Source organism: Cricetulus griseus, assembly GCF_003668045.3.
Source record: "Cricetulus griseus strain 17A/GY chromosome 1 unlocalized genomic scaffold, alternate assembly CriGri-PICRH-1.0 chr1_0, whole genome shotgun sequence".
In the NCBI taxonomy this organism is placed as follows: domain Eukaryota; kingdom Metazoa; phylum Chordata; class Mammalia; order Rodentia; family Cricetidae; genus Cricetulus; species Cricetulus griseus.
In genome coordinates this window covers 89637570-89650754 of record NW_023276806.1, presented here as the reverse complement: position 1 = coordinate 89650754, position 13185 = coordinate 89637570, and the positions used below count along the sequence as shown (strand labels likewise).

The 13185-nt window shown below is 35.9% G+C and overlaps 1 protein-coding gene across 1 annotated transcript in view; it reads right to left on the bottom strand.

Annotated features, from left to right (window-relative positions):
• Positions 1-13185, bottom strand: part of Dhx36 (DEAH-box helicase 36) — a 41518-nt gene that overhangs the window by 9207 nt on the left and 19126 nt on the right. The window contains exons 14-19 of the mRNA XM_027391707.2: positions 11612-11676; positions 10225-10368; positions 7493-7610; positions 6580-6678; positions 5100-5273; positions 4857-4943 (exon numbers count right to left, since the gene is read on the bottom strand). Of these exons, the coding sequence (XP_027247508.1) occupies positions 4857-4943; positions 5100-5273; positions 6580-6678; positions 7493-7610; positions 10225-10368; positions 11612-11676 (687 nt within the window). The remainder of the gene's footprint in view (positions 1-4856; positions 4944-5099; positions 5274-6579; positions 6679-7492; positions 7611-10224; positions 10369-11611; positions 11677-13185) is intronic.

Here is a 13185-nt window from a genome sequence, read left to right as displayed (position 1 = left end):
AAAAGAATATTAATAAATAAATTTCAATCTTATACATTTTCAATTTCAAAATCATGGTTTTCTTAAGTAGAATAAGAAAAGGGGTACTGAGTGTTTAAGAGTGTTTAATACCTCTGGATGGTATTCCAGAGGTCCTGAGTTCAATTACCAGTAATTACATGGTAGCTCACAATCATCTATAATGAGACCTGATGCCCTACTCCGGCATTCAGGCATACATGCAGATAGAATGCTCATACACATAAAATGACTCACTGACTGAATGAATAAATCTCTAGAAGAAGAAGAAGAAATAAAGGGGGGGAGGGTTGTCATCAAGATGGCTCAATAGGTAAGTGCTTGCACCCCAGCCTGACAACCAGAGGTAGATTCCTTGATCCCTACACTGTGAAAGGGGAGATGGAACTCTTATAAGTTGCCCTGATTGTGCTGAATGCACGCTGTAACATGTGTACCAAAATCATACACACAAAAGCAAATAAAGAAGGAAAAGGAAACACGGAAAGATAGATTTAATGAATTCTGGCCAAGCCAGATCCTGCATATCCTTTATGAGGCTCTAGTTGGGTGAGCCTATCTGACCTTCCCCCGCCCCCATATACCCTCCTCAAACCCCTAGAATGAGCACAGGCCCCAGTGCCCTGGCCTAGTTTGGCTACAACTCTTCGTGTGGCTCCCCAACCTCCAGACTCCAGGAGAGACATACTCACCCACCATCAACCTGCAGGCCCCATATAGACCCTATATATGTGCCAGGGTCTAGTCTGTGAGTCTGCCCAATTCTTCCCTCTATGCACCCTCTCTGATCCCGGGCCTGGGATAATTAAGACTGAGCTAGCATATAAGAAATCCTAGTCAATTGGCCAACAGCATTGTAAACTAATCTTATATTAGTGTGTTATTATGGGCGCCCACGTGGCAGTGGGGCTAGGGCGGATGGAGTAAAGACTTAGCATTACATAAGCCATATCCAACCTTCAGGCCCCAACTAACTGTCACATCCTGTTTATTGCCCCAACATGTTCTGCCCACATCAGACACATTACCAACAAAAGAAGCCCACATGTCTATATCTCATCACAAAAAATACAAGCAATATGAAAGATTGAGGCAGTAACTTGTCCTTCAAATCCATTAATCCTGCCGGGCATTGGTGGCGCATGCCTTTAATCCCAGCACTTGGGAGGCAGAGGCAGAGGCAGGTGGATCTCTGTGAGTTCAAGGCCAGCCTAGTCTCCAGAGCGAGTGCCAGGATAGGCTCCAAAGCTACACAGAGAAACCCTGTCTCGAAAAACAAAAAAAAAACAAAACAAAACAAAAAAATCCATTAGTCCTATAGAACTACTTGCCCATGAGAATTACCTACACAAGGAAAGAGCTCAATGAACTTAAAGAGGATGAACACCTGAGTGATTCCTAAGAAATCACAAACAAGGCTGATGGAAATGACAAAGACAATCCAGGACTTAAAAACTGCATTCAACAAAGAGATAGAAGCACTGACTCAGGCTGAAGGTAAAATTAAAAGCACAATAACCCAACCAGCAAACCCAAAGGAAAGCCTTATAAGCAGAATGAATCAAGAAGAAAGAGGGGCTAGACGATAAAGTAGGATATAGAACAAATAAACAAATACTATGAAAAAATTTAAAAGCACAAAAAGGAACATGCAGGACATGTGTGACACCATAAAAAAGATCAAACCTTGGAACTATAGGAAAGGATGCAGGAGAAGAATCCCAGGGCAGCTGCAAAAAGCAGATCCTCAAGAAGATCACAGAAGAGAACTTCCCCCAAACTAAGGAAAAGACACACCCACACAGATCCAACAAGCACACCAAACACCAAATAAACAAGACTAGAAAAGAAAATCCCTGCAGCATATCACAGTTAAAATACTAAGTATACAGAACAAAGAATGTGTATTGAAAGCAGCACGAGAAAAAAAAAATGGAATTCACATATTAAGGAAAGCCCTTCAGAATAACAGCTGTTTACTCAGTGGAAACTTTTTCCACAACATCAACAGCCTAATAAAAAATGATACTGAGCAGACTAAACCAAATAAAATACAGGAACCAATCTGTTGGGCTGATGAAATCACGAAAGCAAAAAAAGCACAACACCATCAAAAACTAACAACACAACAGCTGTAATCAACACATACCTTTCGCTAACAACCTTTAAATATTAAACTATGCTACTGGAATTAAAGACATAGACTAACATCTATCCAATATTAGTAGGTTATTTCAATACCCTACTTTTTCCAACTAATAAGTTGTTTGGACAAAAAAATTAAGCAGAAAAACATCAGAATTAAATAATGGACTGACTGAACAGAAAGAATATTCTACTCAAACACCATAGAATGTGTTCTACTTAGCAGCACATGGAAGTTTCTCTAAAATAGACCACATCCTAAGACACAAAACAAATTCAGAAATACAGAAATAACTTCATGAATCCTGTCTGACCTCAACACAAACTCTTGAGGATCAAACAAATCATTACTGAATGGTGAATGGGTCAAAGAATCAAAAATCTCCTAGAATTAAATGAAAACACAATACAACAAAACCTCTGGACACATGAAAAGCAGTCCTACAAGAAAAAATTGCAGCTCTACATGAGTACTTTAAAACAATCTGAGCACAATCAAATGACTTGATAAAACACAAAGTTTGAAAAACTACAAACCAAACCCAGTTGATGGCAAGGAAAACAATCAGAGCCAACATTATAAAATGAAGTAGTAACAAAGAAAACAATACAAAGATCCAACAAATCTAAGAGATAGCTCTTTGAAAAGATAAAATTAAAGATCATTGGTCCAACTATCAAAGAAAGGGAGAACAAAATTAACAGACTCAGAAATGAATATTATAGCAGACAACAAAGAAAGTCAGAATATTATAAAGAAAATTATGTTAGAAAGCTGACTCCACCAAATTGGAAAATCTGAAAGAAATAAAGAATTTCTAGATCCAACAAGGCCACCAAAATTAAATCAAGAAGAGCTTAACAACCTAAACAGATCCATAACAAATGAGGATGTGCAAAAACAGTAATAAAAAACTGTCCATGCCACGATGGATTCACAGCAGAATTCTACTAGAATTCTAAAGAAAATCTATAGTCTCTTTAAACCGTTAAAAATACAGAACCACAATGAGTATTCCCAAACTCCTTTTATAAAGCCAGTTTCACTCTAATACCCAAACCAGGTAAAGACTCAACAACAGAAAGAAAACTACAGGTCAATATCTCTGATGAACACAAACTCAAAAGTACACAGTAAAATACTTGCAATCAAAATAAGGACACATAAAAAAGATTACAACTCATGGCCAAGTTGGCTTTATCCCTAAAATACAGGGATGGCTCAACATACGTCAATAAATATAATAAAGTATAAAAATGGACTTAATGACAAAAAAAAAGATCAGAGAGAGCTTTGAACAAAATCCAACATGTCTTCACAATTAAAGTCCTACCAAATGTAGGACTAAAGGAAACATACCTCAACATAATATAATCTATATAAGAGAAACCCACAGACAACATCATCCTAAATGGAGAATTTAACTAATTCCACCAAAATCAGGAATCAGACAGGGCCCATTATCCTTGCTCCCCACTTCTTTTCAATATTATGTTTGAATCATTAGCTACAGCAATAAACAAGAGAAGGAAATTGAAGGGATAGAGAGAAATAAGTCAAATTATCTCTATTTGTGATAATATAATATTATGCATAATTGTTCCCAAAAATTATACCAGGAAGCTTCTGGAAACAATCATCAAGTTCAGCAATGTAGAAGGATAAAGAATCAATATGCAAAAAAAAAAAAAAAAAGAAAAAAATCAGTAACTTTTCAGTAACATTTCTATACATCAGGAACAAACATTCAGAGAAAGAGATCATAGACACACTTGTATAAGATTATAAGGGCCATAAGAACAGGAAATTTGCTGTGTGATTTTATCTCCTAGAAATGCCAGAGAATCTATGTCTATGAAGTCTCATCAGGATTGCCTAAATAACAACTGAACATGGAAGACACTCACAGAGAAACATGGAAGGGTAGAATCTCACAGGTCCTCAAGCCCTAGACAAACAACTACAGGTAACTAAGAATTGCCGAGAGTGGGAGAATAGTCTTCCCCAGGGAAAAGTCCCCAAACTGGTTATCCAATACAAGTGGTCAGCCCTAACAATCATATACATACAAGTAACATTGTGTAACCTGAGGTTGTATTTACACACACACACACACACACACACACACACACACACACTACACTACACACGTGTACATGATTTTGATACTCTATCAAAAAGCTGCATCACTCGGCTGGAGAGATGGCTCAGTGGTTAAGAGTACTGACTGTTCTTACAGAGGTCCCGAGTTCAATTCCCAGCAACCACATGGTGGCTCACAACCACCTTGGATGAGATCTGGTGCCCTCTGCTGGCATGCAGGCAGAAGACTGCATACATAATAAATAAAATCTTTAAAAAAAAAAAAAAAAAGCTGTATCACTGACTGTAAGAGTAGAGTATTAATAGACTGCCATGAAGATAAGACAAAGATACAAAGAACATTATATATGAAAAACAAGATAACTAAGTGGTCATCTGTTTCAGTCTTACTTTTTCTATAAGCCTTTCCCCCAAAGATAAAAAATGAGCTTTTGTATAACAGAAGAACTTCATTTTTATAAAACACTCACCAAATTTTAACCATCTCTCAACAATTTATTCCGTAAATATATATATGGTCACTTATAAGTATTTTAAAATATGCTCTTGAATAATCTTTTATAAGCAGAACAAGGTTGTTTTTTCTTACCTCAAATGCATTCACAACTGTCAGGTGATCACTTCTGGTTTCCTTTGCCAACTCCTTTCTTCTTGCATCTGCAATCTTTTCTTTTCCCTAAAAGTAAATAAATAAATAAATAAAACAGTTGTAGCTTAAGTGTTTCTGACATAATAATGATGATGTCAGATGATGAAATTATAATGAAAAATACATGTCAGCAGTAAACAATCTTAGCATTAAAACTCCCAGCCTCTTTTCTGTCTTTCTTACCAGTGGAATGACAAAGGGATCTTTAAAGCTGAGACTGGCAGCAATAGTGAGTACTGGATCTAAGCAACAGAATAAAGCTCCAAACAGAATCATTTTTCCAATATGTGGCTCAACAGGTAATCTGGCTAAATGGACGCCAAGAGGTGTCAATTCTTCTTGTTTATCCAAAGCACTCTGAAAAGGAAGAAACTGCTTTTACAGTAGGCCTAGCAAAGCACTCCATCAAAAGCTACTGTAACTAGCTATAAAACATACAGGTCACTATTATTCTCTTAAGTCCCAAATGCCCCAAGCATTGTTTTAGATGCCTTCAACAAAATAAATAAATAAACAAATAAATCCTTATGTCAGCAAAGGCTAGTGACTTATTCAAACCAACAAAATTAATCACAACTTGGAAATGTTATATAAGAAATACAGAAAAAAAAAATCACTGTGGTAAAGCAGTTATAAAAAGGCAAAAAGTGGGTGAAATGCACAGTCCCTAGAGTCTAGTTTAGGTGCTATGATGCAAAAAGAGATAAGGGGCATACATAAAAATGACTTCTCTTCCAATTCTCTGGGTAATCTGGTTCAAATGAGAGCAGCTAGGAAAGTATCCTGAGGACACCAAGGAAATATAAAGGCATGGTTGGATCATTTACAGTGCTATTTTAAGCAGTTTACTATTTAAAAGCCTGTATCAGTGCTACAAAATCCGAATTCTTAAAGAATTATCTACATGGATAGCTCCCAAACCTGTGACATGTCTTTGGCACCCTCCAACCCAGCATAAACCAACATGATTTTGTAGATTAAAAAAATGCTCTTTCTCTATGTGGTCCAGTACAGTACAGAGAGATGTTGTAAAACATATGTGAGTATCACTAAGGTTATGAATTTCTAGTTGACTCATGATTGAAATTACCACATACAGCTGCAAACAGTAGTGTTCAACACTTTTCTCATCTCCTGTACTACTCTGGGAATTAATTCATGGCCAGTCCTGTACCCCTCAACATGGCCCCATGGAGGAATGACTACAACTACAGTCACTTTCTCAGAGCATAAAAATGAAATAACAAAACCAGAAAATCTTGTTTATGGAAATAAGTTATAATGGTGAATGACAGTTCAAGAATTGTTATAGCATCACACAGACAAGACACTTGTTCATATATATTTTGAAACATAAGGACTGCCTCTATCAAAAGTCCACACTATCATTAAAATACCTGAATTTGACAAGAGAGCATTATGGTAATCAGAAAGAGTAGAATAAGCCAACCCAGTTCAATACATATGAAGATCACTAAAAAAATTTTTCAAGATTTATGTAATTTAAATCAATCTTGCAATGAACAAAACTCAAGACTTGTATCTTAAAAACACAAGAAAAGCATCACATCAAATCTGACAGTGCTCTACTCTGGAGTAAGCTTCTAAGTAGCCAGTGTACATACTGTAACATGCTAAATACAAATACAAAAATAAAAATTACCAGTTCCATTAGGTGTTTTATGGAGAGCATTACGGCCTCATTTGATGGTGGATCCATTAACCTACTCAGAAAATAAGCAATTCCACCTAGCCTTAAAATCTGTGAAGACAAATAGTTAAAGATGTATCAAAAAAAATGTAAAAACATGTACTCAAAAGCTTATATAACATTTTCTAAGAGGAAATTAACTAGTGAGAAAAGTGATCAGATTAAAAAAGTTTCAACAAGTTGATTACTGATTACCATAGAAATAGGGTTAGTTGAGCATATATATATATAAACACACACACACACACACACACACACACACACACACACACACACACTATCTAACATTTGAAGATATAGTAACAGCTAGCCAGGACAGGCAGGACAGGACTATAATACCAGATACTCAGCAGGCTGAAGTAGCATGATCAACAATTCAATGTCAGCTTGAGCCAATTAAGACCATCTCAAGGTGTTAAAAAAAAAAAAGGAGAGGGGGAGGGTGGGCACGCCACACTTTGAGAATGCAGTTAGTTCAGTGGTAGAGAGCTTCTCTACCATAAAACCTCTGACTCACAAAAATTAAGTAACAGTAGCTAACATTTATTGACTATTATATGTCCAACATTGGTTTAAGAATTTTATACAGAAATTTTACATCAAGTTAAAAAATCTGCTCAATGAAGCAGAACAAAGTTTCTAGGTAGAAAATGAGAATCAAAGACAGGTCCCCTGATCCTAACATTGACAACTGTTCGATATACATCAGAAGGAAGTTCAAGGAGTTTGTTTCTTCACGCCAGCAAAATGAAGTTCATAAAAATAATCCCTATTTGTAGGGTCATACTATACTTTCTTCTATTAAAATGTTGAAAACTGTAATACCACCCTCCATTTAGGTTGTTAATTCTTCCAATTAATATACCTTTATTTGCAAACAAAGTTCTTCCAAAGGAGTTCTCAAAATTTCTGGTAGTTGGTAGTCATCCAGAAGACTTGCTCTAAGGCCATTATACAGATGATAACAATGACCAGGCTGAACTCTTAAAAAGAAAAAAGCATTAACAAGAACATGACTGTTAGAATGCCAAAGAAAGAACAGGAAGAGAAAGCATCCAGCATCAATTTCTCACAGCCTGTTACACACATAATTATTATTTCATGCTGCAAAACCCTATTTCCTTCCTGTCTTTGGAAAGACCCTAAACCCATGTCCAAATTTTACTTTGTTTTTGCTGTTCTGATTTCTTTCCTTTGTTAAACATTATTTTTCTTTCAATATATTAATATATACAGTACAATATATTTGAATATATATGTGCATTAATTAGATCAGTCCATTTGCATTTGTTATATAAGCCTTCAAGCACCCCTCTTAGTCCTTGTAAAGTATGTAATATATTACTCTGAAGTATGCTTGTCCTTCTGTACTACAGAATGCTAGAACTCATCTTGTGCTCCAGTTTCAGAAAGCAATGAAAGACATTTCCATCCACAATTTGGTTCCTATTTCCACAATTCCTCTGACCTCGCTCAAGTTGCAGCAGTCTACTCTGGTCAGGTTTAGAGCTGTAACACTAAATATACCTTGTAAGCAAACTTTATAACAAACCCTGCACTATGTTAGCCTGCATTTATTAAAGAACGTATTTAAATGTATTCTATTTAGTGAGCTCTCAGACATCGGAAACTCTTTTATGTTTGTGATTTCGTGCCACAACTGACTTGACAGAATTCATATATTTCTAAACAGAATAATATTTCAAGAGGCTCTCGCCACTGTAGAATAAAAGTTCTAAAACTTTCAGGGTTTTTGTTGTTTTTTTGCCTACGTCTACAAAGACTCAGTATCTATTATCTAACATCTTTCTGATGTTACAGACCTAATAATATCTATTACCTCATAGAAACTAACCCTATTTCCAAAAGGGACCATATGGTATAGTAGTTTCTTTGTTTGTGTTTTCTGGTCTCCAAAATAACCATCAATCTAATCAGGCTTTGAGAAGTATCAACTTCACAATACAAGAACCTGTCTGGAAATTGGGTTAAATAGTGACAAATTGTAAAGGTTATAGCAAGACAATCTAGAAAGACAGAGCTTTCTAGATTAAGCACACATTTAAAAAAAAAAGGGGATGATATAAGTGCCAATGAACTTTTCTTTAACTTTCTTTTTCTAACATGCATCCATATGTAAGACTGGCGACTTTTTATTTGCTTATTTTTACCTTTAAGAGGTAAAGGAAAAACTCTACGCAACACCAGACATGATTGTCATGAACATGACTAAAATATGAATCAAAAGGAAGAAGCACAACTATGTGTAAAGTTCAAGGCAAATACCATTCTTATTACTAAACAGATGTTCTCATTTCTTAGTACCACACTAATAGAGAAAAAGTGCTTCCCTTGTGTTCTCACTGATGATCAATGGTCAGAATCAGTACTGCTGCTTGGATTCAAGGTCAGGTCTCTACTATGAACAAATCTCTGTGACTCTGAAGGAGTTACTTAATTTCTCTGTAATTCAACATCCTTATTCTTACAACATGAAGTTGATAACTCAGCTATGAGGTAAGAATTAAGCATATACAGCATTTAGGAGAGGAGCTGGCACTCAGTTACTAGTAGGTAATGCATGCTTTAATGACACAGAAAAAAAAAAAACTATGTAACTAATACAGGCTATTAATTTTAATTAACTAGACTAGGTTGTTGGAGAAAATATTCATAAAATAAAAACTTGGCAGACAATTTTCCAAAAAGTGTAAATAAAACTATTTTCTTATTCAAAAAATGTGTTGTTGTAATAGGTAGACATCAGAAAATGTAAACGAAAACTACACTGAGATTCCATCTCACCTCCTTGTAACTATTAACATCAGAAAACAGATGTTAGTGGAGATGTGGGAAAATGAGCACTCAGGATACTTCTGGTGGTAATGTAAATGGGTATTCTTACCAAGCAAATCCAGAGGAAGAGTTCTCAGAAATCTCCAGAGAACTAACACATGACACAATTGTGCTGCTCCCTACACACACACACACACACACACACACACACACACACACACACACACACACAGGAATCTAAGTCAGCATACAACAGAGGTACTCAAATAGCCTATTGAGTGCTGCTTTTATCACAATAGCCAAGATACACAGACTCAACAGATGAGCTGATGAAGAAAATGTGGTCTACATACATACAATAGAATTTGAACCACTGTAAAGATGAAATTATGGTAACTGCAAGAAAATGTTAGGTCAGCCACTCAGAAAGACAAATACCAAATGATTTCCCTTATGCAGAACCTATATGTAAACATAAGTTAGACAGATGATGGTCATATGAAAATATAAAGGACATGATGAGCGTGAAGGAAGAAGTCTAAATGCAAAAGGCATGGGAAGAAGAGAAGAGGGTGTGTATTACATGGAAGAGGAACTATCTGAGTAAGGGAAAAGGATAAGCATACAATTGTACAAAAAGTTTACAAATTTAATATTTTATATGCAAATTAAAAATCAAATACTGACAGCTCCAAAAGTGTTATGAGTTCAATATAGTATGCAAGGAAACACTACTAGTAAGACTTTTACATCACAACATTATAACTTGCTCACATATACTGGACAGTATTTCCTTCTTACCTTCCCGCTCTTCCTTTCCTCTGTTTAGCATTAGCTTTACTAACCCACTCAGCAGACATGGTACTGATGTTGTTCTGTGTGTCAAAGTGTGTCTCTTTAATTTTTCCTCCATCTATTACATAAACCACATCATCTATGGTGATGCTGTTTGGAAAATAGATACATAAAATATCAGAAGTACATTAAGAGGACTATTAACTTATACCATCTATAGATGGTTTTTAATATTTTTAAATATATTTAAAATACTTTTTACTGGATCAAATTGGATTTAGTAGCTAAGGACTATCACTACTCTTTTCATTTTTCAGTTTTACAGTAGTGAAGCACCTACAGTAGGCAGCATGAAGGCTGTAGTAAAATGATTCGAATACTGGCTACATTCTTATCAACCCAAAGCCATCTTCTTAGCATTTCCACTTCCCTATAAGAGACCTAAAGGACGAAGGGTTTAACAGCAGCTTCTATAAAATAATTTGTTTCAGTAACTGAGCTGCATATATCTCCAACAGAGCATTAAAAATATTTATGGCTGCATGTAATTAATTATAAAATCATACTATCCCTAAGTGGAGAACAGACAAAAGGACTAAACCTCATTAGCTTCCATGATTCTTTATAGAGAAATTTTGGAAAACAACTTTTTAAAAAAAATTTTTTCAAGATGGTTTCTCTGTGTAGTTTTGTAGACCATGTTGGCCTTGAACTCAAAGAGACCTGTCTGCCTCTGGCTCCCAGGTGCTGGGATAAAAGGCATGTGCTACCACTGCCCAGCAAAAAACAACTTCTTAAAGGTTTTCTTTGAAAAAGAGAACTAAAACCAGTAGAACAGCTTTAAAAAAACAAACAAAAAACAAAACTACAGTTTATATTTGCCATTATGACTAAGTGAGTCACAGCACTGTTCCAGATCTCCTGAACGGGGATGTCAGTTTGGAGTCTGATTAATCTATGGGGCCTCTGGTAGTGGATCAGTATTTAGTCCTAGTACACAAATGGACTTTAGGAGCCCACTCCACATAGAGGGATACTCTCTCAGCCTAGACAAACGGGAGAGGGTCTAGGCCCTGCTCCAAATGATATGACAGACTTCGAAGATTCCCCAATGGAAGGCCTCCCCACCCTGGGGAGCAGAAAGGCGATGAGATGGGGGGGGGGAGGGGGGGCAGGAGAGGACGGGAGGGAGAGGGAACTGGGATTGACATGTAAAACAAGCTTGTTTCTAATTTAAATTTAAAAAAGGAAAAAAACAAACAAAAAAAGTAAAAAAAAAAAAAGGGATTACAAAGTATCTTATAGAGAACAAAGGTTTAAAAACTATGTTAATAATGCATGGGGCTCAAAACTTATATAAGCACCAATATCTGATATTTAAAACAGTTTTTACCTAGTCTCTGCAATGTTGGTAGCAATTACTATTTTCCGAACGCCGGGAGGAGTTTTTTTAAATACCTGTATGAATAAATACATCATCAGTATACTAATTTCTGACATACTTTTACAATGCTACTTCTTGAGACAATGTGATCAATTTTAGCATTTGTTTATTTAATAATGCATGTTCCTGTTTATAGGTCTATCACTAACATACACATTTTCAACATGATAAAACCCTTCTTTGGTAAATCAGCTCCTACAGATGTCGCAAGTGTATCACACAGGAGGCAAACAGAGTCACTCCAACTTTCAGCACATCCATAACAAAAGCTAGGAAGCAACTGCTTTAATTGAGGACATGATTTACAAAGGCAAACAAAGAAGTATCAACCAAGGCAGAAATCCTGCTCTCAGAATGGAGTCAAGTGCTGCAGCATGCTGAGATGAGACTGGAGGAAAATAATATTCACTTCAAATGCCAAATCCTACAAATAACACTATTCCTATCACAGTGGACAGAAGAGAAGCAGTCAAGTATCACTGCTGTAATGCAAACACACCCAAAAGAATGAATTTATCCTTGATTTATAAAAGACAGCAACCAGCAAGTAATAGGCACATATTGTCTAGCAAATGTATGCATACTCTACTAGGTTAGGGTGTCAAAAATAGAAGAACCTCCATATTAATAGTAGAACCTTCTGCTAATTCTACAATAATAAAAGTTCACTCTTCCCCATTCTCTTCCATCATAGAGCACTCTTTTAATACAACAGGCAGAACCACACAGATGGAAAGAGTCATAGAATTTTTTATAAAAAAAAATAGAAAACTGGAAGGAAAGAAAGGTAGATTTTTGATCTACTTCATTTCATTCTACTAAGGTCTAAACACACTGTAGCATCAGAAATTATCATTCTCATTAAGAAAATCCTGGATCAGAACAAATGTAAAACATTGGTAAAACAGGAAATCTCCTGTTACTACCCTAATTGTGATATCAAAATCACAAACACCAACATAGACTACACAATAACTTCTAGGTTGGAATTTTTTATCAGTGTTTACATACTTTTTTCTTTAATTGAAGAAACGTAAACAAGTTACTGATGAAGCCACTCTTTAAACTTTCCTTACTAACAAAACTAATATGATTGGTAATGTATCCTAGTTAAGTTTCTGTAAACCATCCTCCAAAGAAATGGTTCTTTACAAGTATTTTTTTTTTTTTTAACATGGATCACTACTATAAAGGTAAAAAACATAATACAGAAAGCCCCTGAAAACATGTAAGTTTAAATGAAATTTTATCATCTGGGATGACAATGTTCCCCTCTGCCCCCCTCCCCTCCAGAGACAGACTATCTAGAATGAAAACTTCAACAGCAAGCAGGTCTTAGAAACCCCTTTTTGTTTTGAGTTGCTGGTCAGGTCAGGGCTGTCTAAGAGATGCCCCCAAACACAGGCTATTGTTATTGTCCTTGGCTTTCTCCCAGTGGCTGAAGTAGGTTCCTATTGCTGAAGACACCATGAGCTTCAGACACAGAACCTAGAGGATCACAGCTGGTTTGGACCTGAAAGTCT